At 39.3% G+C, this 25946-nt stretch overlaps 1 protein-coding gene across 1 annotated transcript; it reads right to left on the reverse strand.

The window, feature by feature from the left end:
- Positions 1-13027: 13027 nt before the first annotated feature.
- On the reverse strand, positions 13028-24357 carry LOC107194505. The gene is made up of 5 exons (XM_015584147.1): positions 24336-24357; positions 23815-23896; positions 19104-19239; positions 17530-17585; positions 13028-13217 (listed from the first exon to the last, which is right to left on the reverse strand). Exons 2-5 carry the CDS (start codon positions 23887-23889, stop codon positions 13086-13088), a joined length of 399 nt encoding a protein of 132 aa, XP_015439633.1. The 5' UTR covers positions 23890-23896; positions 24336-24357; the 3' UTR covers positions 13028-13085.
- Positions 24358-25946: the final 1589 nt, after the last annotated feature.

Consider the following 25946-nt stretch of genomic DNA (forward strand, 5'->3'; position numbering starts at 1 on the left):
AACGTAAAAAGACGAATGCACATTTACATTTTTGTAAATTCCTTTTTACGAACTTGTAAATTTCCTTTTTAAATAACATGTGAACGAAAAGGTAATGTAGCAGAAAATAAACGAGAAGTGATTGTAGTTCGGTGAAATTAATATATAGCAGAAAATAAACGAGAAGTGATTGTAGTTCGGTGAAATTAATAAAACAATAATGACCAATAAACTGAATAGAACTCACCCTTACGGAAATTCACCTGCAGCGTAGAAACCTGCGTCAGTAGGTCAGTGTTCCGAGCCTGGGCATCGAGGGCGAAATGGTTTATGGCAGGGTAGAATTCATGCCACTGGTGATCGCAGGTATGCGACACCAGCCGACGTTAAGAGTTGCAACGTCAAGTGCCGCCGGGTTAATCCATCGAATATGTATTCGCTTCACTGCACTGCACTAACACTGATCACCCAACACAATCACTTAATGTATTTTTAATCCAACGTGTTGTTACTACGTTAGGAAAATTCGTATCCCCGGAAAGGGCCGATTGGTTTTAATTTTTCAGATGTTTTACGTAGCCAAACACTTGCACACCAACACCCGCATATCCGTTATTGCGTACGTACCACCATAAGATTCCGAAAGGGATTCCTCTACCCCCAAGTAGTTTCCCATCGTTACATTGTGAGTTCACTCCCACCACGACAAGATTTAGGTAAAACGAAACCAACGGTTCTAGGATAACACGTGCTTTGCAGAAGTGCAAGGGAAGAACCGTCGCGCAGTTTCTCCAAGGCGCCGTAGCCCGTTAATTTATTGCCAGGGTACCCACTGCTTCGAGATAGAAAACAGACGTCACGTGCATCGGCTTGAAAATGTCCGAAATGAAGAGGCCCTGGCCGACCACCCTTGTAGAGGCCGGAGTGGAATTTTCGGTTCTTTATGGCTCAATTTCTTCGGCCTTTTTTTGTTTTAGTATTCCGTCAAATATCTCGGAATTTATTAGAAATATAAAAACCGTACAATTTGCAATATTGTGTTTGTTTTGATATTGAATGTAGCTATATCATTGAATTCCAGAATAATCCCTTTCTTTAAACAATCTTTCGACGACTCCTGACAGTGCGCGCTGCAGGTAAATCCAAAAAAAATACTACCGTATTCGTTGAACTCTTTTCCGTAAATCATTGACACTTTGATATAGCTTTTAATCTCATTGAAATAGTCTGGAGCGTTAGCGATACCATCAGTCGACTGTAATAGTGGAGCGCCCGATTCTTTTACCTGAACCGGGGCGCACCGCTGTCTTCAATGGGTTACTATTACGTTAATATGAACCGCATCACCCTACCGATAGGCTTATTTTACGGAAAAGAATTTAACGAATACGGTTTTTATATTTCTAATAATTTCCGAGATATTTGACGGAATACTAAAAAAAAAAATACGTATGAAATGTTTTCATGAGAACTACAATTTCACAAAGTTGTAATAAAATTGTCGATTGTCAATTCTGTTGTGAGTTCACGATTGCTACGAGGCCGAAGATTTTAAGCCATAAATAACCGAAAATTCCACTCCGGCCTCTACAAGGGTGGTCGTCCAGGGCCTTGCAGCGTCAACTGACACGTGTCGGTAAATTTTTTTCCCTGCTCCTCGAGATAGACAATGTACACTGTACTTTCCAACTCGAAGCAAGGGATACGTTGATGGTCCTCTTCATTTCGGACATTTTTAAGCCGATGCACGTGATGTCTGTTTTCTATCTCGAAGGAGTAGGTACCCTGGCAATAAATTAACGGGCTACGGCGCCTTGGAGAAACTGCGCGACGGTCCTTTCCTTCCACTTCTGCAAAGCACGTGTTATCCTAGAACCGTTGGTTTCTTTCTACCTAAATCTTGTCGTCGTGGGAGTGAACTCACAATGTAACGATGGGAAACTACTTGGGGGTAGATGAGAAATTCTGTCAGTCGGTTAGCAATCGGGCGACAGAGATGTTCAGTTCACGGGAGTATTACGGAATTTATTTTTCAGTGTTAGTGGTCGTGCAATGAAGTGAGTACGTATTCTGTGGAATAACCAGGACGCACTTGACGTTACAACCCTTAACTTCGGCTGGTGAGGTATACCTGCGGTCAGCTGCGAACTGGGCCATACCCTGCCATAAACCCTTTCAGCCGTCGATGACCAGGATCGGTTCAGTGACCTAGTGACACAGGTTTGCAAACTGCAGGTGAATTTCCGAAAGGGTGAGTTCTAATCAATTTATTGCTGATTATTATTTTCTAAATTTAACGCAAACTATGGTTTATTTCCGGCGATAATTCTGCAAGTTTCTGTACTTAACTTTTTCTTCGGGTTTTTTGAAGAAACTTATTCATTATCAGTAACATTGCTGACAGTTATTAAACTACGAATTTTTATACCAATACCAAATTACGATCACTTCTCGTGTATTCTCTGTTACAATACCTTTTCGTTCACACGTTATTTGAAAAGGAAATTTACAAATTCGTAAAAAGGAATTTACAAAAATGTAAATATGCATTCGTCTTCTTACGTGACACATAATTTGCCTAGATTTACGTTTCATTCATTGATCTCTTTAAATAACAAACGACAGATGATAAAAAGTATGATTTTATTTGTTACGTCTTGTTTATTTGCTATTATTATACGCGGTTTCCTGCGATACATGGTGACCTACTTGTTCGGAGTTTCATAGTACAAGCGTAGAGCGTAGCCACCGCAAACGCGGGAACTCGGCTGGTAAACTCGCGCTCTGATTGGTCCCGGTTTTTCGTTAATATCTCGGTAACGAAGCCTCAGTTTAGATTGTTGCTAAGGAAAAAGTTGTTCCAATTCAATCCCCGAGTGCCCCATTTCCGGGTCGGAGGACATTTTTGGGACACCCTGTATAACTGTATGGTATACTCCTCCCACCTATAACATGGCTCATATATGCAAGAAGCTAATTCCCGTAAAAGTCGTCCTTTCTGAGAACCTTCCTCTCCAAATCCGTTTTCTAGAAATCTTATACTTATACTTCTAACCTTCCCCTTACTCCTTGAAAAAAATTATTGTCACAACAAAAATTAACAAACTATGAAAAAAGTTCACGCGCAAAAGTTGTAAAATCGACTTTTGCTAATTCAACTTCACTACAAGAGCTTCTTCTAAAAATAACGTTCCACCGAAAACCGTGTGACGTACGTCACCGGGGGGCGAGAGGATCGGGATGCCGACTCAGTCGGTATGCCAGGATCGTTTGAATTGACGATACAAATGAGGTTCTCAGTGGTAAATACAGATTTATTTGCTACTTCACGAATGTATATATATATATAGCTATGTACAATAACTGCACTGGGTAGTCATTCGGTTGACGAACGGCGGTTACCCTCGTTAATCCGAGTACTGCGGAGTTATCCGTCGGTGACGCGGCGACTTGTCGGCGTCTATCGGCGGTACGTCGGTCAGAGGTCCGGTGATCGCGGCGGTACGGCGGAGCGCGGTGTCCGCGCTATCTCCTGATTCCCCTCTACCCGGTCGGAAGTGCCTAGTGGAGGCACGATCGGAAAGTTTCGGTGCGGCTACCACAGACGTAGTCCGAGCCGGGCTATAGTGAGGTAACAGACGGCTATTACAGACCAGAGTCTGAGCCTGGGATGAGTTTGACTGTACGAGGTACAGACTCGTTGTCGGAGCGAGAGCTATCGCAGACCGTTTTTTTTTTTTTTCGCGGGGGAAATGCATTATGCACACCTCGGAGTCCTGGGGTGGGACTCCGAGGTAGTGTGGGACTCACCCACTAAAACCCCCACGGCAGCCTTCTCGGGCGGAACTCGGCGGTGGCGGGATCTCGTATGAACGCACGGCCACCGCCGCCTCGTGGGAGATGGTGCGGTACCCCCTCGCGATCCTGATGGCCATGCGGCGCTGAATGCGCCGCAGTAGCTGCCGGCCCCGCCGGCGGGCCATCAGGTCGCGGGCCCACACGGGTGACCCGTATAGGGCCATCGCTCGCACCACCCCCATGTAGAGGCGGCGGACCCTCTCCTCCGGCCCCCCCAGATTGGGCATCAGACGACCCAACAGGGTCGCCACGCCCTCAATCCGGGGGACCAGACGGTCGAAGTGGCCTTCGAAGCGCCAGCAGCTGTCCAGGTCGAGGCTGAGGTATTTCATACGTCCCTCGACCCGGACACAGGCGTCTCCTACTCGAACCCAGGCCTGGGGGACCCACCGCGACAGAGGCAGTCCATGAAACATGACTACCTCCGTCTTTGGCGGCGAGATCTGCAACCTCAGGTCCCGGATCCTGGCGACGATGAGTGCCACCGCCACCTCCGCAATGCGGATGGTCCTCGTCCACTCTCTCCCGACCGCGATGATCAGCGTGTCGTCCGCATAGCAGACGACACGCACCCCGGGCGGGAGGAGCCCGCGCAACACCGAGCCGTACCCCACGTTCCACAGTAGGGGTCCAAGAACGGACCCCTGGGGCACGCCTCGGTGTTGACTCTCCGCCGCACGATTGCGCCACCCCAGCCGGGGTACTCGATCACCCTGTCCGACAGGTAGTCCCGCAGCACGTTCCGGAGATACGGAGGCACCCCGTGTTCTCAGAGCGCCTCCTGGATCGTGTCCCAGCGGATGGTGTTAAAGGCGTTGGCGATATCTAAACTGATCGCCAACGCCACACCACCGCGGGAAATTCCCGGTCCGCGAGGGAACGCACGTGGTCTATCGCGTCTAGCGTAGACCGTCCCCCGCGGAAACCGTATTGGCAGTCCGCCAAACCGGGACCACCGTCGGACATGCCCCTCGACAAGCGGGCAGCGAACACGCGCTCGAAGAGCTTGCCCGCCTCGTCGAGGAGGCATATCGGCCGGTACGCGGAAGGAGAGTCCGCGGGCTTTCCTTTCTTCGGGACGAGGACCATCCGGCCCCGCTTCCAGGGCAGCGGGACCCGCCCCGACATCATGCAGCCGTCAAACAGCCACATGAGTCCAGGCCCGAGGACGCGTGAGGCCAATCCCAACGCCCGCCCGGGGATGCCGTCAGGCCCCGGAGCCTTATTGGCCCCGAGGCGCTTGACAGCCGCCGCGAGCTCCTCCCGCGTGACCCCCAGCTCGGCGGACCAGTTGGTCGGGTCCGCCGGCTCGAGCGGCCGCGAGCCCTCATCCGGATCGTCCGGAAAGAGGGTCTCACCGACACGCTCGGGAGCATGGGGGTCGAGAGACTCCATGACCGGGGGCCCCGCCGGCCGCATGCGTCCCAGGACGATGCGATACGGGCGCCCCCACGGGTCACGGTCCAACGTTTCGAAGAGCTCACCCCAGGCACGGGATTTGGCCTCCCCGATGGCACTCTGGAGGTCCACCGTCGCTCGCCGGTAGACCCCGTAGAGCTCGTGCTCCCTCGCCAAGTCGCGGTTCCGTCGCCGGCGGGCCCTGGTGAAGCGGCGCCGCGCCGCCTGAAACACGTCACGCAGCGCAGCGATCTCGTCGCTCCACCAATACGAGGCCCGTCTAGGGGGCTCCATGACCCGGGGCATGGCTGCGTCACACGCAGACGCCATTGCCTCCCGGAACCATTCAGCCTCCCTGTCGACGTTCGCGACCGGTCCGGCCGGAGCCTCCGGCCAGGACACGGCGAGGGCCGCTGCCATCAGCGCGTCCTCCTCCAGGCGCTTGAGCGCCTATCTACGCGGCGGCCGGCCAGCGTCCGGGCGGAGAGCGGGGTGGTATCGAGGGGCGGCGGAAACATAAAAAATAATGTGGAGGTGGTCACTAGGTGTCACCACCTCCTCCGTCACCCTCCACCCCGACACGAGACGCGCGGCGGCGGGCGTAGCCCATGAGAGGTCAACGATTGACTCTCCCTGCCACCGCACGCACGTGCTCGCAGACCCTCGGTTGAGCAGCCGAAGGTCCGCGCTCGCCGCCCATTCCTCCACGGCATCGCCCCTCGCGTCGGTCCTGGGGCCTCCCCAGAGGGTAGTCTTCGCATTGAAATCCCCCAGGACCAATGTTGGACGAGTCGGATCACGGGACACAAAGTCCCGGATCCCGTCCAACAGCATCTCAAATGCCGCGAGGGGCATACACCCCGACCACCGCGAGGCACCCATACAGCGCCGCGACGAAGCCGCACCCGCGCGACAAAACACTCAGGGGCGCGGCCCCGTCGCCGACCACCGTCACGGAGCCCAGCACGTCCCCCGCCCAATCGGGGCGGTCAAGGACGCGGTACGGCTCGGCGGCGACGGCCAGGCCAACCCCCAGCTCGGCCAGGCTATGGACAAACAAGTCCTGCGCTCGTGCCGCGTGGTTGAGGTTGGCCTGGAGGATCCGGACCATAGGGGGGAAGGTTAGTTCGTAATCATGGCCTCCCCCCGGCCGGATCCTCCCTCCTCCGCCGCCGACGCCAACGGCGTCGGAGACGGGTCGCCAGCCGAGCTAGTCGGCCGGCTCACCCCCCGCTGCGTCGGCGCCGTCATCGCCGCCGCGCCACACTCCCCTCGGCCCCGCCGGGACGGCGGAGGCGCGCAGCCCTTGCTGCCCAGCCTGTGGTCCGCCGGCCGACCCAGGTCGGCGCAGACCAGGCATTTGGGGGCCGCCGCGCAGTCCCGGACCATATGCCCCGCGCCGAGCTATCGCAGACCGTAGCCTGAGCCGGGGACGAGTATGGCTGTACGAGATAGAGACACGTTAGCGGAGCGGAGGGTATCGCCGACTGGAGCCTGAACGTAGGACGGGTGTGACTGTACTTGCGCACAAATCCGATAGTAGAACGGATCGCTGTTTCAGACCAAAGCCTGAGCATAGGACGGGCGTGACTGTACTTGCGTACAGACCCGGTAGCGGAATGGATTGACAGGCCGTAGTCTGGCGGCTCGGAGAGCCTGGTTACGAGTCTTTAAGCTTGAACTCAGCGAGCGGTCTCGATTTGCCGCGGTTCGCGGCTCTTATCGCCTGCGCCGTATCACAATTCGCGAGCGAGAGCCGTCTTGCGGCGCGTGACCATCTCGCGGCGGACGGCGGTACTGCGGTCTCGGCCGCCGGGCTCGCGAGGTTCCCCCACACCTCAGTGACGTTACGTCACAATCGTTTCCGCCAAAGATTTTCATCCCAACTTAAATTAACGAAAAAAAGATTCAAAACGTGCAGATGCAAAGATTGTGAAATCAACTTTGCTAATTCCAATTGTATTCTCGTTCAAAATGGAGGGTATAACTAGAAAATAATAGCTTGAATTCGAGCTATTAAGGCCCACACTGGCTACGTACACTGTTCGGTGTGTTAATCCTTGATTAAGTTAATCGGCGTTCATAGAAGTCGCCCTAAGTGTGACGAAAGGCTCTTGTACACCCACGAGCAAACTCGGCTTCCACTAGGGGAAAAAGCGGCGTAGAATAAAAATCTCCTACCGCTTGGTAAATTTATTCCAGGTATTGAAATTAATATTAAATCGAATGTTAATTTGGTATAAATTTCAGTAAGTCCAAATACCAACAGATTGGAGCATGGTAAGAAGCCCTTCTCCTACGTGAACTTTTTTCCCTAGCGGAAGCCGAGTTTGCTCGTGGGTGTTGTTGTGAATCTCGCCCTCATCTTGTAGCGGCGTCTAGCGTAAGCTTCACAAGCGTGAAATTCAAATTAAGGTATATGATTGTAATTAGAAAAGGAGATAGAAGTGAAGTTGACATTATTTAAGAGCAACTGAAATCAGCTTTGCATTCTTTTAAAATGCATATTTCAATTAATTAATATTTGTTTAGGGATGAATATTTTAACAGTCGAATTTCGCTTTTACTCCTTCTCTAAAATATATTAAATCATGGCAAATATGTTAAACACTTGAAAATTATAAAATGAATAGCTGAAAGAAATGTATTAACAAATCAGGAATTATTTCATAATTTAATAATTATTTTATTGGCTCCTGGTATCTAAGGACATATTGTAATTAACAAGATGTAACAAAAACGATCGTTTTGTAAAGGAGACCATTCCAGTATTGACCCTCGATAAATAAAGACGTGTTTTTCAAATTAAAGTTGTCTCCTTTAAAAGAAGTCTAAAATTTCCTAACGAGCAGAGTTCTTCAGGGCTCCACGGGCGAGGATTCACGCCTGATTTATCTCTTTTAAAAGAAATCCCTGGAAAAGGCCGCAACAGTGCACAATCGGTTCATTCGATTGTGACCGCATCGCTTCGATAGTTACTAGCCCGTTACATTTGTTACGTTGTCGCGGGAAAAGGTGTTTGGTTCAAACGATATTTAGGCTTATCGATATGCGAGTGTTGAAAGCGCGAAGTTTGAAACAGATGTAATAGGAGAAGGGAGAAAAGTGAAGTTGGCACATGTAGGAAGGAATTGAAATCAGTAGATACTCATCTAAATCGATAGATTTCAAATTATTTATGTTTGAACAATTGCTCTTTATCTCCCTCTCCTAATATGCAAAACAACGCTGAGATGTTAAAATGATAGTGAACTGGACAATTGATAAAACAAAGGAAATGCATTGGCAAATAGGAAGTTTTGGCGTCATATTTGTTTGCCAAAAGGTATCGTCTCTATCTACTCGTACATATTTCAATCCTTTTCGAGTCCAAAGACACAATATACAATATTTTCTACCTGTGATATCTAGTTGTCCTTGTACTGGGTAGACATAATGATGGGTTCGATTTAACGCAGTACCAGTTGCATCTTGAAATATTCGCCGGACAACTGAAACGGTCTCGATTGCCTCCTCTGGTGATAAATTTTCTGCTGTTTTCGGACATTTAATTTCCACAATGCCCTCGTCATCGATAACACCATCCGGTGAAGCTCCCAAGAAGGGAATGGAAGCGTCAATGAGCAAGTGTCAATTTCTACGCCTGCATGTTTGCTCAGTTCTTCGCGAGCAATTTGTTCACACTCTTGTCCGTATATCACCGCAGGTGCATTAATTAACTTCGGGTACACAAAAGACTTGACAGAATTTGCGCAGAACGTTTCATTTCGTCGACGGGATACTCTTCCAAAATTCGATGCGGTCAAAAGTTTTGATTTATAATTTAACCATCTCGGATTCTTCGCTTGACCGATGGTTTCTTCTTTAATAGCGTCTCTTCTTTTTTGCCAATTATGAAGCATGTTTTTCCTGCTCAAGTTCATAAATATTTTCTGTCATATCTGGCTTTTGAGTATTAGGTCCGTAATCCGAATCTTTTTCGGAACGGATTTGCTTACGCACATGTTTTGCGTTTTTTGTTTCCTTTTGCTTCTCAGCCTTCTTCTGATTGTATTTCTTCCTCTGGCTTTCCATATTGCGTAAAATTACGGACGGTTTTTTCTTCATTGCCGTATTCAATCGCGACAACGCTGCTTTTGTATTATATTGCAGGACAGCAGCAGCACATCTTCCTGTGTATGACCCTCTCTCGCCGAAATGTAATCTTTTTCCACTAATATACTTGGCAATGATTCCGTTGAAACTTTCCACAGTATTATTATTTATACAGCAAGCTGTCCGCATGAGCTAGTACTGGCCGAAATATTTCTTTTATCTGCTGGTAAACTCCTATCTTCATCAATTCTGGAACGATGTTCTTTTCATTTTTTTTATTGGTTCCATCGCAGAAATAATGTAGTTGTGTACACTCTGCGTGTTCATCAAAAACGTGGCTGGGAACATTCTGTATGTCGCTGTACAAATTCTTGATTTTCTCGGCGATTGCTACGCTGTGAGTATACCTATACTCTGCGGTTTTTACGATGTCCGCGTGCATCCGCCGAATGCTATTTTCCACCGTTTGTCTTAGTAGTCCAGGTGTAGTCATCTTTACAATTTCGTTCACTTTGTTGCAGAAGTTTCGTAACAAGTGATTCGTGCATTCAATTCTTTTTACACGAATCTGCGTCTTATATGGGTCCACATCTATAATTTTTCTATATACACTGCTGTCCCCATCAGCAATCAACGTTGAATAAATGAGCCCACGTTTTTCTATGCTGGTCGTGAAACCTTCAACTATAGCGTGGCTTTCCATAGCGGTCGATGCTTGATGCGTGTTCTCTGGGTTCTTTCTTCTTCTCCGCAGCACATCGACAAATCTTGCAGATTTTATTTCGCACGCCGATAAATAAAACTTTTTTAGTGTGATATCCAATTATCACACCGACACCCGACATAGAGTTATATATTCCAGTGCGGTAGGATCTCTTCATCCAGCTTCCATCGGCCACGACGGGGATGTGGGGTATGCCGGATCCGGGAATAATGTCGCCTCTTTCAATAGCCAAGCGTTATTCTTCCTCAGTCGCTGATATCATCTCTTCTTCTGCAGCATCAATTAGCGAATTTACAATTTCATCGTGATGCTTTCTGAATTGTTTCTTCGACATGCAGGGTATGTTTATTGCTGCAAGAAATTCTTCCATTTGGACATAGCTGCCTCCAGTGAGAATTGTTCCAGCCACGGCGCACTGGTTGATGTTCATTTCTTGAGTTTCATCGGGTTGACTGTGGATCTCACCTTTGTATTGACACATAGTGCACATTACGCTGAGGGTGGTCCGCAGGCCCGATCGTTTCGTGCCGGTTACTTTTAGGTGTCTAATTCCAGTCTTCTCTATTTATTGCATGGTCTCGTATTTTCTGCTTTTGAGCAAACATGTGCTGCACGTCCACAACACTCAAGCCACTTGAGAAAGACGATTGTTCTTGTGGCTCATTCATCCCTACTTCTTCTATGATGAAATTTCCTTGTTTCAGTTTCCTCGTCTGATGGCAGGTAAATAATCTTCTCTGTGGTATGCATTTGTCCACCGGATGTTGACGGTTCCTCTACATGTTCCTCTGCATCGTTTTTTTTGAATGGCTAAGCGTCGTCTCTTTTCACGGTATGCTTTTGCTTTCGAATATCTCTTCCTGAACAAAGGACTTACGTAAACGTAAAGTGGGTGATGCCGGTAGGCGGAGTGGGGAAGTGGGGGGGGGGGTAAAGCGTCCCACGATTCTGGCATCACTGGTGAGCGCTTCAGTTATAATTGAGTATCAATAGAAAGAACAAGTAAGTATTATAATACCGTAAAGTGTACAGCAATGGTTCTGAAAGTGTGGGTCATATATAAATTATTTTACTTAGAGATGAAGACGAAAGACACCAAAAGCAGAGAGGAGAATGAGAGAGAGAAGGATAGAAAACAGGTGAAAGAGAAGGAAAGAAAAGAGGACAAGGATAAGTAGAGAAAAGAAGAGTCGTCAATGGCACCTGTGAGTAAAATGTACTTTTATTTATTGTATGCATATGTACGTGGGAAGGAGATTTTCGAAAAACGGTTATTATATAAAACGGTATGAAAAAAGGTAGATATGTTGTAGAAAGCAACATTTAAACTAGTCTTTCTTATGCATGTTAGCACCGATTGGGTTTAGTTTTTGAGATATTCATATCTATAATCGGGAAAAATCGCTAAACTGCACAATTACCGTAATTTTTTTTTAGATAAAAGTTTTGCCCTATTTTAGATAAAAAATAACCCTATTTCAAATAGAATGGTACTATGTACATTTATGTTTTGTATAATATATATGTATTTACATGTGTATTTTGTTCGATATATCACAAAACTATCAAAGAACATACATAATTATTTGTATATATACATATATAGAATCCATCCATTCTATAGGTCTAATGTATGGACCTGGTATAGCGGATTGGCATGAAACAGCTGTAAGTATCCGAAAACTGTTATTTATTTTCATCGAAAACTTAAAACGCGTTTTTCTCGAAACCACGTTTTTCAAATTGGCGTACAATGTAACTCAAAAAGTATTCAACCGATCAGGTTGGCCTTTTACATAGATATTCGTGAATATTTTCTTTATAGAATGAACCTCCTGTCTGTTTCAATGATATTGTTTAAATAAATAATTTTTTTATGAACATTTAAGGTAAAATTTAGCCAAAAAAAGTTAATTTTTTCTTCAAGAGGCTGCGATTTATATAATTTTGTTTCTATTAACTTATACTTAGACTTTTTTTCAGACGAATACAGCAGACGTGACGTTGTACGCCGCGAAACAAGTGCGTCGCCAACAGACTGGGAAGAAACTCTCATAACTTTGTTAGTTGTCATCCTTTTTTAATACAAAATTGTTTGTTATAAACTATACTGTGGTACTATAACAACCTGTAAATTTGAGAAAGATCGATTAAGTACTTTCTTTAAAAATTTCCGAATATTCCTCAATTTTCGGCGAGTTACACCAGGCTCCCTCCTTAACCCCCCTGGTTCTTCTGAATTTTTTTGTTCTGAAATCAAACATTTTTCTTCGACGGCCGCTTCAGACATTATTGCAGAACACATTTTTTCGAAAGAAGTATATATGCTCTGTACGATTTTATTATACACAGATTTAGTAAATATTTTTGGGAAATCCATGAAACCACCAAATTTTCGGATGCCATCGTAGCCAACTCCAAGAATTCGTATTGTAAAAACTATACACCGATTTATTTCATACGCGTTTCGTATCAGAGGATAAGAAACAATAAATTGTAGTTCAGAGGTTTCACACTTCACAACGAGTTTAAATCCGAGTCCTCTAATACTCGACTCACCAAAAGTAATAATTCCATTACAAGTTTTACATTTGATAAGATTACTTATAGCCGAAAATACTGTTACAAAATTAACAATGCGATACCAGTGCGCCGCATTTACAGGAATTTCCTCACAGTTGGCATTTCTGAGTTTTTTCGCGGAAGCACTTGTACTTGTTATTTCACTGTCTCTTTCTTGCGGGTTCTGTGGTCGCCGTCTTTTTAAGGGTGTGCCGACACATCCTGTTCACGCTCGTGAACACTTCTTATACACTATAGAGCACTTCTAAATTCTAAAAACTTTCGAGGCGCAGTGTGAACTTCCTCTCATAAAAGTAAAAGAATGTATACAATAGTTGTATACGAAATAACTAAATCTTCCCTATAATCTATCTATAATATAGTCATAAGGTACAAGAAAGGAAAAACTCGTTATAATTAGCTTTTCATTTTATTTTCATGGTCCGAAATCATGTATATGTATATACAATTATGAATTAGGATTAGCGTTTGGTCCACGTCTGCGGCCGTAAGTTTGAACAACATTGACAAATCTTCGGTTGTACTGAATTCGTCTCTTAGCTCTGCCGGTTTTCTTTTTACTCTTTTCCTGTTTTTCAACCTGCACAATAAATTAGTATATTCAAAATCAAATGAATGAAAATAGTAATAATGATCATTAATCCATAACGTGCAACCTGTTCTAACAGAGAATCATCTGTTCTGTGTGGGAGGATATTTGCATATTAGATGCTGAGATGCGTAAATCGTTACAACCAGAAACGCGTATGTAGTATGCACGTGTGCTAGTGTACTTTTAACCCTTGTGTGGTTAACTACATAGGTACCCATTTTTTTCATAATATTTTATGTTCTTGTCTAGAACGGCACTTGGTATATTATACGAAGGAAGAACTAAGAGATTCGAAAAAGTATGAAAGTAAAATTACCTATATTTATCTAATCTGTCAGAATAGGATGTTTGGGGTACTCAGATTGCTCAATAACCGTGAACATTTTGGTTGCCCACACACGGGTTAATACAATCTAATGAAACTAAAGTAATATTAGTTTAATTAAACTATAAATATATTAATTTTCACAATTTAATTTGTTGAATAAATAATAAATAACTTAAATATGTAGGTATGTCACAAATGTTTGTTGTTTATACGTGTACATAGGTAGGTGTGTGCAGGGTGTCTCAAAAGTGTCTCTCTTCCGGGAAATGAGGGGTTGCTGGGGTGATTTGAAACCACTTTTTCCTTAGCGAAAATGTTATCTGCGGCTTTGTTAACGAGATATTAATGAAAAACCCCGACCAATCAGAGCGTAACTTTGCCAACCGAGTTCCCGCGCTACGCTTGTACTATGAAGCTCCGAACAAGCAAGTCGGCATGCATCTCAGGAAACCGCGTATAATAGCAAATAAGAAAAACATAATAAATCGAATTTTTTATCATCTTTCGTTTGTCATTTAAAGTGATGAATGAATGAAACATAAATGTAAGAAAATCATGTGTAACGTAAAAAGACGAATGCACAATTATTTTTTTAAACAGAATCTTTAAGTCCGAAGAAAAATGTAGGTACGGAAACTTGCAGAATTATTGCCGGGAAAAAGTCATATGTAGCTTGCGTTAGATTAAAAAAATAATAATCAGCAATAAATTGATAGAACTCACCCTTTCGGAAATTCATCTGCAGCTTGCAGAAATTCAACCTGTGTCACTAGGTCACTGAACCGATCCTGGTCATCGACTGCCGAAACGGTTTATGGCAGGGTATCGCCCAGTTCGCAAATACATTCAAAAATACATTAAGTGATTGTGTCGGGTGATCAGTGTTAGTGGTCGTGCAGTGAAGTGAGTAGGTATTCGGTGGAATAACCCGGACGCACTTGACATTACAACCCTTAACTTCGGCTGGTGAGGTATACCTGCGATCACCTGCGAACTGGGCAATACCCTGCCATAAACCGCGTCGATAACCAGGATCGGTACAGTGACCTACTGACACAGGTCTGCAAGCTGCAGGTGAATTTCCGAAAGGGTGAGTTCTATCAATTTATTGTTGATTATTATTTTTTTAATTTAACGCAAGCTACATATGACTTTTTCCCGGCAATAATTCTGCAAGTTTCCGTACCTACATTTTTCTTCAGACTTCTTAAAGATTCTGTTTAAAAAAATAATTGTGTATTCGTCCTTTTACGTTACACATGATTTTCTTACATTTATGTTTCATTCATTCATCACTTTAAATGACAAACGAAAGATGATAAAAAATTCGATTTATTATGTTTTTCTTATTTGCTATTATACGCGGTTTCCTGAGATGCATGCCGACTTGCTTGTTCGGAGCTTCATAGTACAAGCGTAGCGCGTAGCCACCGCTAGCGCGGGAACTCGGTTGGCAAAGTTACGCTCTGATTGGTCGGGGTTTTTCATTAATATCTCGTTAACAAAGCCGCAGATAACATTTTCGCTAAGGAAAAAGTGGTTTCAAATCACCCCAGCAACCCCTCATTTCCCGGAAGAGAGACACTTTTGAGACACCCTGTATATATAAGGTTTCATTTTACCCGGGAATTAGCGGAAAAGGGCGATATTACTATTAAATATTTACAAACAGATCGTATTCCCGCCGATATATGACAAAATCTTTAAGCAAATGTAAACATGAACGATGCACGGAAATACTAAATTTAAGTTGAACATTATTAAGCAAAATGTCATTTACGTGTGATGCACATATCGATAGCAGGGGTGTAAAAGAACGCACATGTAGTAGCTAAGCGCTTCACTTTACCGAGATATTAAGTTACCGACTTATGTAATAGGAAATTAGATATTGTTTACACATTAGAGGTGTGAAAAGCAACAACGCGTTTTCTTTGTTTTCCTGTCTAACATTCCCTGTTCTGACCACGCCGTCAAGTGATACACACGTGTTCTATATTTATCATTCAATAAACATACATATATTGTAGCGTAATAATAACGAGTTCACTATTGTTATTATTCCCAAAACTCCTGACATGGAAATATAGAAATAGATGAAGAGGAGGCAAGTGAAGCAAACGTATATACTATTTACTTATGATTTTTAAAATGCAATTTCTCATTTGAGATAAGTATCAAAATTTTATTTATTTAGGAGGTCATAAATTTATAAGTCTGTTTAAAAAAGAATTATAATAAATTCAATTTAGTAAAAGAATATAATTTTATATTTTGTGTTTGTAAAATTTTTATATAACGTTTTATTCTTAAAATCAATTACTTATAATATACTATTTTTATTAATATAATTTTCCAGGGCTCCTCAATCAACTACGTTGGTAAAGATAAAATAACAATATGGTATAAAATACCGCCTAGAAACAAGAGTAAAACTAGACTTTTCTTATCCGACAATATAATTGAAAAGATTGTTTTTTATACTGATGTTTATATAAGCTGTCGGCAAAAAGATAAATTCAAAAGAAAACGAGTTGGGAAAGAAACAAATCGCGATGAAATTGAAGCACTTCTTGGACTTCTCTATTTAGCTGGATATTTACAGTCATCACATCAAAATTTATCAGATTTATACATATAGTATAGTAATGATGGAACTGGAATAGGCATCTTCAAAGCTACTACATATGTCACAGAAACGTTTCAGTTTTCTTTTGAAATGCATAAGATTTGATGACCTTCTTTTGAGACACCCTGTATACCTATTTGATATATGTATACCTCTAGGGCTCTTATAACCACGACTCGCAAAATACGTTGACTGTCCCTAAAGGCGTAAAGAATTCGAACCTCTACTGTTTTTATGAAGTCACTATAGCTCAGCGAGGCACCATACATTCAAACATATCTGAGCCGTATTTTGTTTAGCTGCTGATATTCATATCTAGGAGATGGAGACAGCCCTTGAGGATGAGAGTAAAATACATTTTTTTTAACCCCTTGTCTTACTACACCTAGTTAGACACGTGATAACGATTTCAAACTGAATTTAGTAAACATTTCTTTTTACTAAATTCAGTTAAAAAATAAGTTTTCTTTAAGTCGACGTGAAATACTGTTCCGCTGATATTAACATTTAAGATTCAGAATAAATGTAACACTTGCCGTAAGAATAGAATTCCTTTTGTATTTTCGAAAATATTAATAATAAAGTAATTCTTGAGAGTGAAGTCGTAAAAAAAATCGTATGGCGAGTGGTTAATATCTCGCAGACAATTCAACTAAGAAAAAATTAGTTAACACAAATTGTGTTTGTTGAACAATTTGTTTAGAAAATATATTAAAATTTAATAACTTGCATGTATTTCTTACTAATTGTTATTCTATTTGTGCAAAAATTTGTTAATAGAAACTATAGACCAATATAAAAAATACAGGGTCCTTGAGATTTTTAGTAAAAATTGGGATTATTATAGTAAAACCGTTACATGCACGGAACTGATACCGTAGAAATATATTATGGATAGGGTTGTAAAATTGTACAATATTTCAACTAATAATATTGAGTTCCAATTGTTTAATGTTCCTGTGCGTAAGAATTTCTACCACAAGTAAAAAGAGCCGCGAAGTTGTTGAACCCCCCGATCACGTATAGAAAGCCTTTATGCCTGCATAACCCAGAATAATAAAGAGGCCCTAAAATGCAGTTACAAGAAAATCAAATCTAATTTTACTCTGTAGGTAAAAAAATTAAATGTTTTAGGTTAGAAGTGATTTTTTATAATGATGACAAACCATTAACATTTAATATGTAGGTCTCCTACATTTTATCCTAGATTTTAAAAAAAGCACAGACTCGTAGAAATTTAAATAGGAATAATAGTAGAGACTTTAATATTATGCTATAATGGAATGGATGTTACATCATTATTCATACAACATCGTTTTAATGTTAAGCTTTAATATAATTACCTTTGGAGTTTGGGCTTTTACTTTACCAGCACGAGCTAGAGATCCATGCACTTTACCTAAAAGATTCAAATAATTTTGTTACTACTGTTACCTATTATTATTTCGGTTAAATAGAACTTTAAGGATGACTACATACACTGCGTGACAGAAGTTTGTAGGCACAACTAATTCTTCGGTTTCAGTATGTACCAGAAACTTCTTGCACAATCCAATAATACCATGTTATTCAGCGTCCCAAAGAACCCCTTTGTGTAAGATTTCCAGTTAAGATTCGTACATTACACGTTTTTATTAATGAAAATCAGTTTTCCGGCCGTGAGAAAACTTTGCGAACAGTTACATAAAAACAAATTTATTAAAAAACTAACAACCTGTAGCAATAATTACCAATATTAAGACTGATTTAATAGTTGAACAGTCCTCCTTTCTTCATGATAATGTCAAAACTATGAGTTTCTCATGGAATCAGTCATTTGCTGAAGCAGATTCAACTCAAGGTTCTGTCAAGCTACTAAAATTGCAGTTTTGAGCTGTTCCAAAGAATCATATTCTTTATTATCGCGTATACATGACGCACCAATATCGTCCAAATGTTTTCCATGGGATTACAATCTGACTATCGGGCAGGCCACTCCAATACCGTACAGGTACACGACCGCCAAAGTTAGACTTTGAAAAGAAGTACCGTTCCTTCCTCAAATCTCTTCAGTAAAATGTTAAACAATTGTTACTGGAGAGATCGGAGGAAGGAATCGCGCTTCTTTTCAAATGAGCGCTTTCTTTTCAGGGAACCTTCTCTGCATTGCAACTATAGTGCTGGCTTTACATGTGAGCGAATTGACAATACTGAATACACCGGGATATTGTAGAATCGTCTTGTACCGTATTGGCACCGTTTTCGTTGGATTCCTCTTGTCTATCAAAAAGATAACACCGGCATACACAGAAGTAACACAACCAAAGCATGGTTCATTCAACACCGCATTGAGTTATTGGAGTTGCCTGCCCGATCGTCAGATTGTAATCCCATGGAAAACATTTGGACGATATTGATGGGTCGTGTGTACGCAAATAATAAAGAATATGAGTCTTTGGAACATAGCTTAGTAAAACCTTGAGCTGAATCTACTTCAGCAATTGACTGATTCCATGAGAACTCATAGTTTTGACATTATCATGAAGAAATGAGGACTGTTCAACTATTAAATCAGTGTTAATATTGATAATTATTGCTACATGTTGTTAGTTCTTTAATAAATTTGGTTCTATGTAAGTGTTCACAAAGTTTTCTCATGGCCAGAAAACTGATTTTCATTAATAAAAACGTGTAATGTACGAATTTTAACTGGAAATCTTACACAAAGGGGTTCTTTGGGACGCTGAATAACATGGTATTACTGGATTGTGCAAAAAGTTTCTGATAGATACTGAAACCGAAAAATTAGGGGTGTTCACAAACTTCTGTCACGCAGTGTACAGTACAGTGTAATTGAAGTGTAGAATATTCAAATGAAAATAATGCAACATGAATATAATGATTGGGTGAAACTAAATCATTAAAACGAAATACTTACCACCAGGAAGAGAAACGGTTAATTCTAAAACATTTGATGCAAGTTCTCCAACTAATGTTTCATTTGATAGTAGAAGTCCAGAATTATACAGATTGCATTCTACATTTGCAGCACTCTGTAATTCCACAAGCTTATTCTGTAAAAAAAATTATAAAAAATTAATATTATTATATATTTATTATAATAATTTCAGGAGTTAATTTATTTTCGTTGTTTGAAAATTACGAATTTTTATATTACTTCAACCCTCTCATGGTAAGGTCCGGGTCGTATCCGACCCAAGTTATAGTTCCTCTTGTACTGGCCCCACTCTATTTTTTATTATTCTCATTTGCAAATATTTTTCATTACTTGGTAAACGTTTAATACTGATACCATTATATGTTATGTAACTCAATTATTATTCCTTATTACATAAATAAACAAAAATACAAGTTTAAGATAATAACTTTTCTTTACTCGTCTGAGAAAAACAACAAAGAGCTCAAGTCGAATCCGACCCCACCTTACCAAGTACAACCTTAAAACCCACCTTACCATTCTAGAGTTAAAAGAAAGAATGGGATCAAGTTCAAAATATACTCACAAATTCAAGTCAATTTCAATAACCAAGTTTCATTTCATGGGTTTCGATTACTACTCGAAAGCAATTGTGTTTCAATGATTATATTTGAATAGTATTCTTTCTATGTGAGCTGGTATCGAACCTCGGAATGAGTACTTACAAGTTTCGAAAAGATACTTATAAGTATCTTCGATGTTTAAAGGAATCGAATCTTTCACAAGTAGGTAGTACTCGACTCTTGGAAATCATAATTGCATAGTAGGTTTTAAGAACTTTATTTATTAAATTCGTAACTATTTCAGAATAATATTTCATTTACAATACTTGGTTTTAACCTATTTCTTTTTTTATCCATGAGTTTTTCTACTTTTTAAAATACTCTTGTTGAGGGTACGGAAGTGGCCATTATACAACGATATTCAAGTGCAACTTTTGATAAAATGGAGTACTTATTTGAATTTTCACGACAAAATAATAACGGCTCTTCTTTGCGATTTAAATATTTTAATATTAGATAATTTTCGACTTTTAACGCAGCAGTCGATGAGCTAGGTATCGTATTATTTGTAATTGCTATTTGATTGTCAGAGGATGACCAAATGGATGATTCGCTATTTCAATGATTTACAGCCATCTGCGCTGTGAACTACCTATGACATATTGTAGATGAATGAATCATTATTAATGTAACTGGTGGCTATATCAGTGAAGGCATCCCGTTCAGATTTAGAAAAAACTATTGTTTTGAATCGTGGATCTAATAATGCAGTTAACCTATACAAATGATTGTTCTCCGCATCACCTATATACATATATAGATAATGTTTGATATAATGCAATCACTTTTTGTTGCAAAATATACTCCAAACTATAATCATTGGTAGAAGTGTAAAAAAAAATAATTATTTATTTTGTAAGTGCTATTATTTTAGACAAATTTATGTTTCTTTCGTTACTAATTTCTTGTATAATTAAGAAAAATATGCGTAGTAGGGGTTGAGTAATACTAAAAGCATTCCACTCTAAATCTGTTAATAATTCAAAATTAGATTTTACTGATGCTAAAGTTAAAATTATGGCCCATTTCTTTTCTATTAATCTCTCAAACGTCTGATACGTAGAATTCCATCACATTTCTACGTCTATAATCAATTTATGAGAAATTATAAGTAATGACAGCTGCTACTTTCTTCTTTATTTTCCAGTCGCAAAGTATGTTCTGTAAAGTGTCTGCAATAATTTTACTTGTACGACTACCAACAATTTTTTCCATTTGTAACGTGTATGTTTTTAATTTGAAGTTATCAATGATAAAATGATATGTGACAGTCAAGAAGTTTTCTGTTTATGATTGTGCACAGATCTGTTGTAATGGACATTTTTTGTGCATTGGCTAATTCTTGTGTTTATATTTATTAGTATATTTAGTAGTTATATTTATTACATTGGCTAATTAATTGTGTTTATATTTATTAGTTATCGATATTCTTAATAACTTCCTACTTGGTAGTTGATTGTTTGATCTAAAAATTTTATTAATGCAGTAAATGCTGAATCTTTCACAGTAGATAGTGGTTGCAGATCAATTGTAATTAAATCGATTTACTTTTTTCTCACATTAATTTGTAAAAGAAATACAAAGAAATTAGAAAGCTTTTCTCTTTATAAGTCAACTGAAATCTAATAAGTATCGTTATAAAATGAAAGTACCATCATAAGGACACGAGTCTTGTGCAAACAAAATGCTTCCATCCTCTAAAATATTATGCATTTTCACATGTTTAATTAAATTAGTTGTATATTCATTACATTTAATTTTCTTACTATATGCATTGCATGTCATGTAAGAATTTTCTGGACCAGAATAGTATTGCCAAACCCAAGACCGTTTAGGCATATTTACTGCGAATAATATATCACTGACACGTTGGAACACTAGGATAACAACTGACAAGTTGTATCTATCAGTACGATGAGTCGACTACCATTTACTGTTTATATCTTACAGAATACAACATCACTAATGACTCTTAGACACTTCGTAGCAGTTACATAATTCTTGCACATTCATTGATTAAAAAATGGGGAGGAAAGTAGTGGCTTTCATTGCTGATAATAACAGCTGCAATTAGATTGCAGGATGTGTCCATATGAAAATCTGATAGATTATAAAATTATAGTTATACATATTGAATTGTACCATGCATTAAAGGACAACATAATTGATTTCAAAAGTAAAAAAAAATAATTAGAAAGATCGGAGAATTTCTGGTACAATGTCCGAAAAAGTTTCGAATTTATTCAATCAAGATTCGAGTATACTTCCATTTACCAAAGTACTTGTGAAAGATTCAAAACTACATGACATATGTTCGAGTATATTTAGGAATACTATGTCTATTTTTTTAAGTACTTTATGGAGAGTTCGAATTCAACCAACCAAAGTTCGAACCTGTTTGCGAGGAACTTCATCCCATCCCTAGTTATGTACAAGAGAGTGTTTCGTCTGTTTGACACAGAGTAATAGATTGTATGTTTATACAAATTCATAGTTGTAGATATTAATTTAAAACCACATTAGATTAAGAGTAACATGAATATTATTAAACTTTATATGATTCCTATTTCATTGTATTTTATACACAAAAAGATATTTTAAATGCCTTAACATCTAAGGTAGTTATTAAGTTCTGAATAATAGTTTATTTGAAACAAAGCAAAATAATAAATTTATTGCATTCAAGAAAATCAAAGTGAAATAATGCATTTTTATTAAATATTATAGTAATTGTTGACGATTATAGCGAATGGTAATCAATGAGAATTCATTTGATCTCCAGCTCATAAATTCGTACTTTAATATTGCGTTGTTGCTCCTCCCAAAGGCAGAATATACTGAGACTTCAGGTTATCTATACAACGCAATTACAACCTCTACGACTAGCAAGCAGAGCTGGGCAAATTCATTATATAGAAAGTTCCAAATAACGAATAAAAGATAAAAAAAATATTTTGTCATTTTTAATTGATTAAACCTGGAAATTTCAAATTTTATAATATAATACTTCTTTATGAATGAATCGACATTTGTCAAACAATTATTTAATCTCATTAACTGTTTAAAGCTCAGGACAACACCCTTAGATACTGCTACTTTTCACTGTATATTATTCGAATAAAATTCTGTCCAACTCTGCTAGCAAGGCTAAGGAGGTAGGAGTAAAGAAGCAGTCAAGTAATACAAAATAATAAAAAAGCAGCTATAACTTATAAATTATGTTAAATCACACTTCAAAATTATTTTGTAATGTGTGATTCTGATCATTAATAATTAGAAAGTACAACACAAATAATACCTTGTAAAGTAATAATATAAAAGATTCATTTTGTACAATTAAATATAGCACATTCACAAATCATATACATGTCTCTTAACAATAATTAGAAGATGACAAACTACTATACTTGAGAATTTACATAGAAACAGCAAACTTGGCAATCATATACTTACAGCAGTGGTAGGCAAAGTTGACTTTTGAGAGCTAAAACCTATCCCCACTACCATTTGCCATTACCATAAAATATACAGTGACAGTAACAGAAATAAAAATCTGAACCTCTTTGTCTCTACAGACACATAGTGTAAAATGAATGGTTGAAAGGAAAAGCAGGTGTGTCAGGGTCACTACACTGCCCAACGCTGATATACATTAACTATTATTTCACGTATTGTAATAAAAATAATTAAAAAATTGTATTATCTCCATTTCCTTATCCATATCACTTAAACACATTCAATGCTGAGTCACATGCATATTCTAAAACTGTGTGCTACGTTGAATCTAAGATATGTGTATTGAACATGTTCAATGTTCTATCATGTTATCACTTGTGTGAAAATAATCTTATAGGAAAAAATGTTTAATCTTAGAAGTGTAGAACACATTTATCATTATAAAAATTAAGATACGTCTATTTCATTTCATATAAAATATTTTATGTATAAAGTAAATTGAAACAAAACTAATAATTAAACAATAAAGTAAATAACAGACCACTTTCTATGAGATTAGCTGAATTTAATATTTTTTGGATCAATGCAGTAACATATTATGTACTTATATACATACAATACTCTTTAGATACCTTTATTTCTGCAATAGTCTCATTTTCATGAGACTCAACAACAGTTGTGTGCTCGCCTCTGATGTGTAACTGCATGTTTGCACTAAAAAAAAATAAAAAACATTCAGTATACATTCTAAAATTAAAGTTACTGTTATATTTATGATAATTTTCTTCTTAATTTGTTGCACTTCTTTACTGGAAACATTCCACACAATATGAATACAACCTTGTACGAATAATGAAAATTAAATAAGAAATTTAAAATGATTAATATTTAATTTTAGTACTTAATTTTCGTAATTAAATCTAGTTTAATAATAATAACGAAAGAATACAAAACATTAACGAAAAAATGAAAGATGGACAATTGACACGTGTTATCACAAAAATATATTTAGGACTTTGAAGAGACTAGTTTTCCTATACGCAAAATATTAATAATGCAAGGGATTATTTAATGAAAATGTATGTGTCAGTTAATTAGTAATACAATATTATTTATGAAGTTTAAATTCACAACGAAAAATAGATGAACTCACCAGTAGCGCAACAACGGCCAAAAGAAATTCTACCCTGAAGTTGTTGAGTACCTAGACGTATTATCGATAATAATACGAAACGATTGATCGATTCAATTTTCAATCGATTCAATATTTCAAAAACAATTAATGCATCTTTTTATGTATTTATTATTCATTCTAATTTAGGATGGACCAAAACACAATAATAAAACATTATACTGAAAAGGTGGACCGCAAAAATAAATTGGATGAAATGTTTAACTCCTATAATATACTTCGTCAGTGATTAGTATTTAACCCTATGAGCAAACTGACATCACATGCACGGCATCTGATGTCATAGTTGGTCAGGTAGTACCTCAGATTCATATACATCTGTCGCTGCATTCTGAATGTCATTGTCTGTATACGATTCTGCTGTAGAACGTAACGTCAGATTCACAACATAAACATAGTAACTCTGCTGTAGAATGTAACGTCAGATTCGCAGCAGAAACAGAGTACCTCTGCTGTAGAACATGACGTCAGATTCGCTGTAGAAACAGAACAAATCTTACGTTATAACCTAGCGGCTTCTGTAATTACTTCCATTTAAATTAGACAGGTGGAATTAAATACATTTTATATTCCTCCAGAATATTTATTTTTTCTTGAATATGTACATTTACAATACGATTTCAACCATATTTACAATTTTTACAAAATAATATATATATATATATATATAATACAAGTGTAGGAATCGTAGTTCAGAGGGAATTATCGAGGTTTTTTATTATTATATGTTGTATAATTATCATATGTTGTCATGTGTGGTTCTTGACACATTGCCCAGTCACCAACTCTTTCTTCCTTCTCATCGGTTCCCACACATATTTGAACATTATTTGTCTGCAAACATAACAAAAAAAGGTGTAGCGTAATGTTAATAAACAATATATTCGATGCTTACTTTAATTCAGACTCCATTGCACTCCATTGTGTCTAGTCTTTCATGTTGGTTGTCAAATATTGACACCGTAATGCACGAAGAAGTATTATTTTGTTATAAAAGTTGGAATTTCCACGTTTAAACGATTAAAAATGACAAAGTACGTTCTTTATCTTTTATTCGTTATTCGTAACTCTTTATCTAAATAATAAATTTGCCCATCCCTGATTTTAATGAAGATATATTTTATTAATGAACATTTAGTAACAAAGTAATATTATTGGACGACAACCACGCTTTCATATGGATTACTCGCTTTATTCGATGAGTACTTTTCTCGATACCGAGTATATATCGCAACCGAAAGTATCGATACTAAAAGTACTCGGTATCGAAACGAGAGTTTATATATATAAATGTACCAGATTACCACGTCTTTCATGCACGTTCATCACGGTATCGAAACGAAAGTTTATATATATAAATCTACCAGATTACCACGGCTTTTACGCACGTTCATCGCTCATCGCGTTATACGCATATGTACAGCAGCAGCCAATAGAAATTAAGCACCCTTTTACCTCGTCACCCCTCCCGCAAAGGTATTCCCCACGCAACGGTATGCTTCAGTATGCTTCGTCCCTATATTCCTATGTTCATGTACTAACTATAGGTACTCAGCGTAGCGTACTCAGTCA

The sequence above is a fragment of the Dufourea novaeangliae genome, unplaced genomic scaffold (assembly GCF_001272555.1).
Source record: "Dufourea novaeangliae isolate 0120121106 unplaced genomic scaffold, ASM127255v1 scaffold43, whole genome shotgun sequence".
NCBI classification, from domain to species: domain Eukaryota; kingdom Metazoa; phylum Arthropoda; class Insecta; order Hymenoptera; family Halictidae; genus Dufourea; species Dufourea novaeangliae.

Bases quoted from the DNA above. Each gene is read 5' to 3' on its own strand.
- LOC107194505 (XM_015584147.1), bottom strand. From the start codon at position 23,889: ATGCAGTTACACATCAGAGGCGAGCACACAACTGTTGTTGAGTCTCAT. The intron at 17,586-19,103 runs GTAAGTATTTCG...TGAATCTTTTAG, and splicing joins AACCGTTTCTCTTCCTGGTG to GTAAAGTGCATGGATCTCTA. The intron at 13,218-17,529 runs GTAATTATATTA...TTTATTGTGCAG, and splicing joins TAAAAGCCCAAACTCCAAAG to GTTGAAAAACAGGAAAAGAG.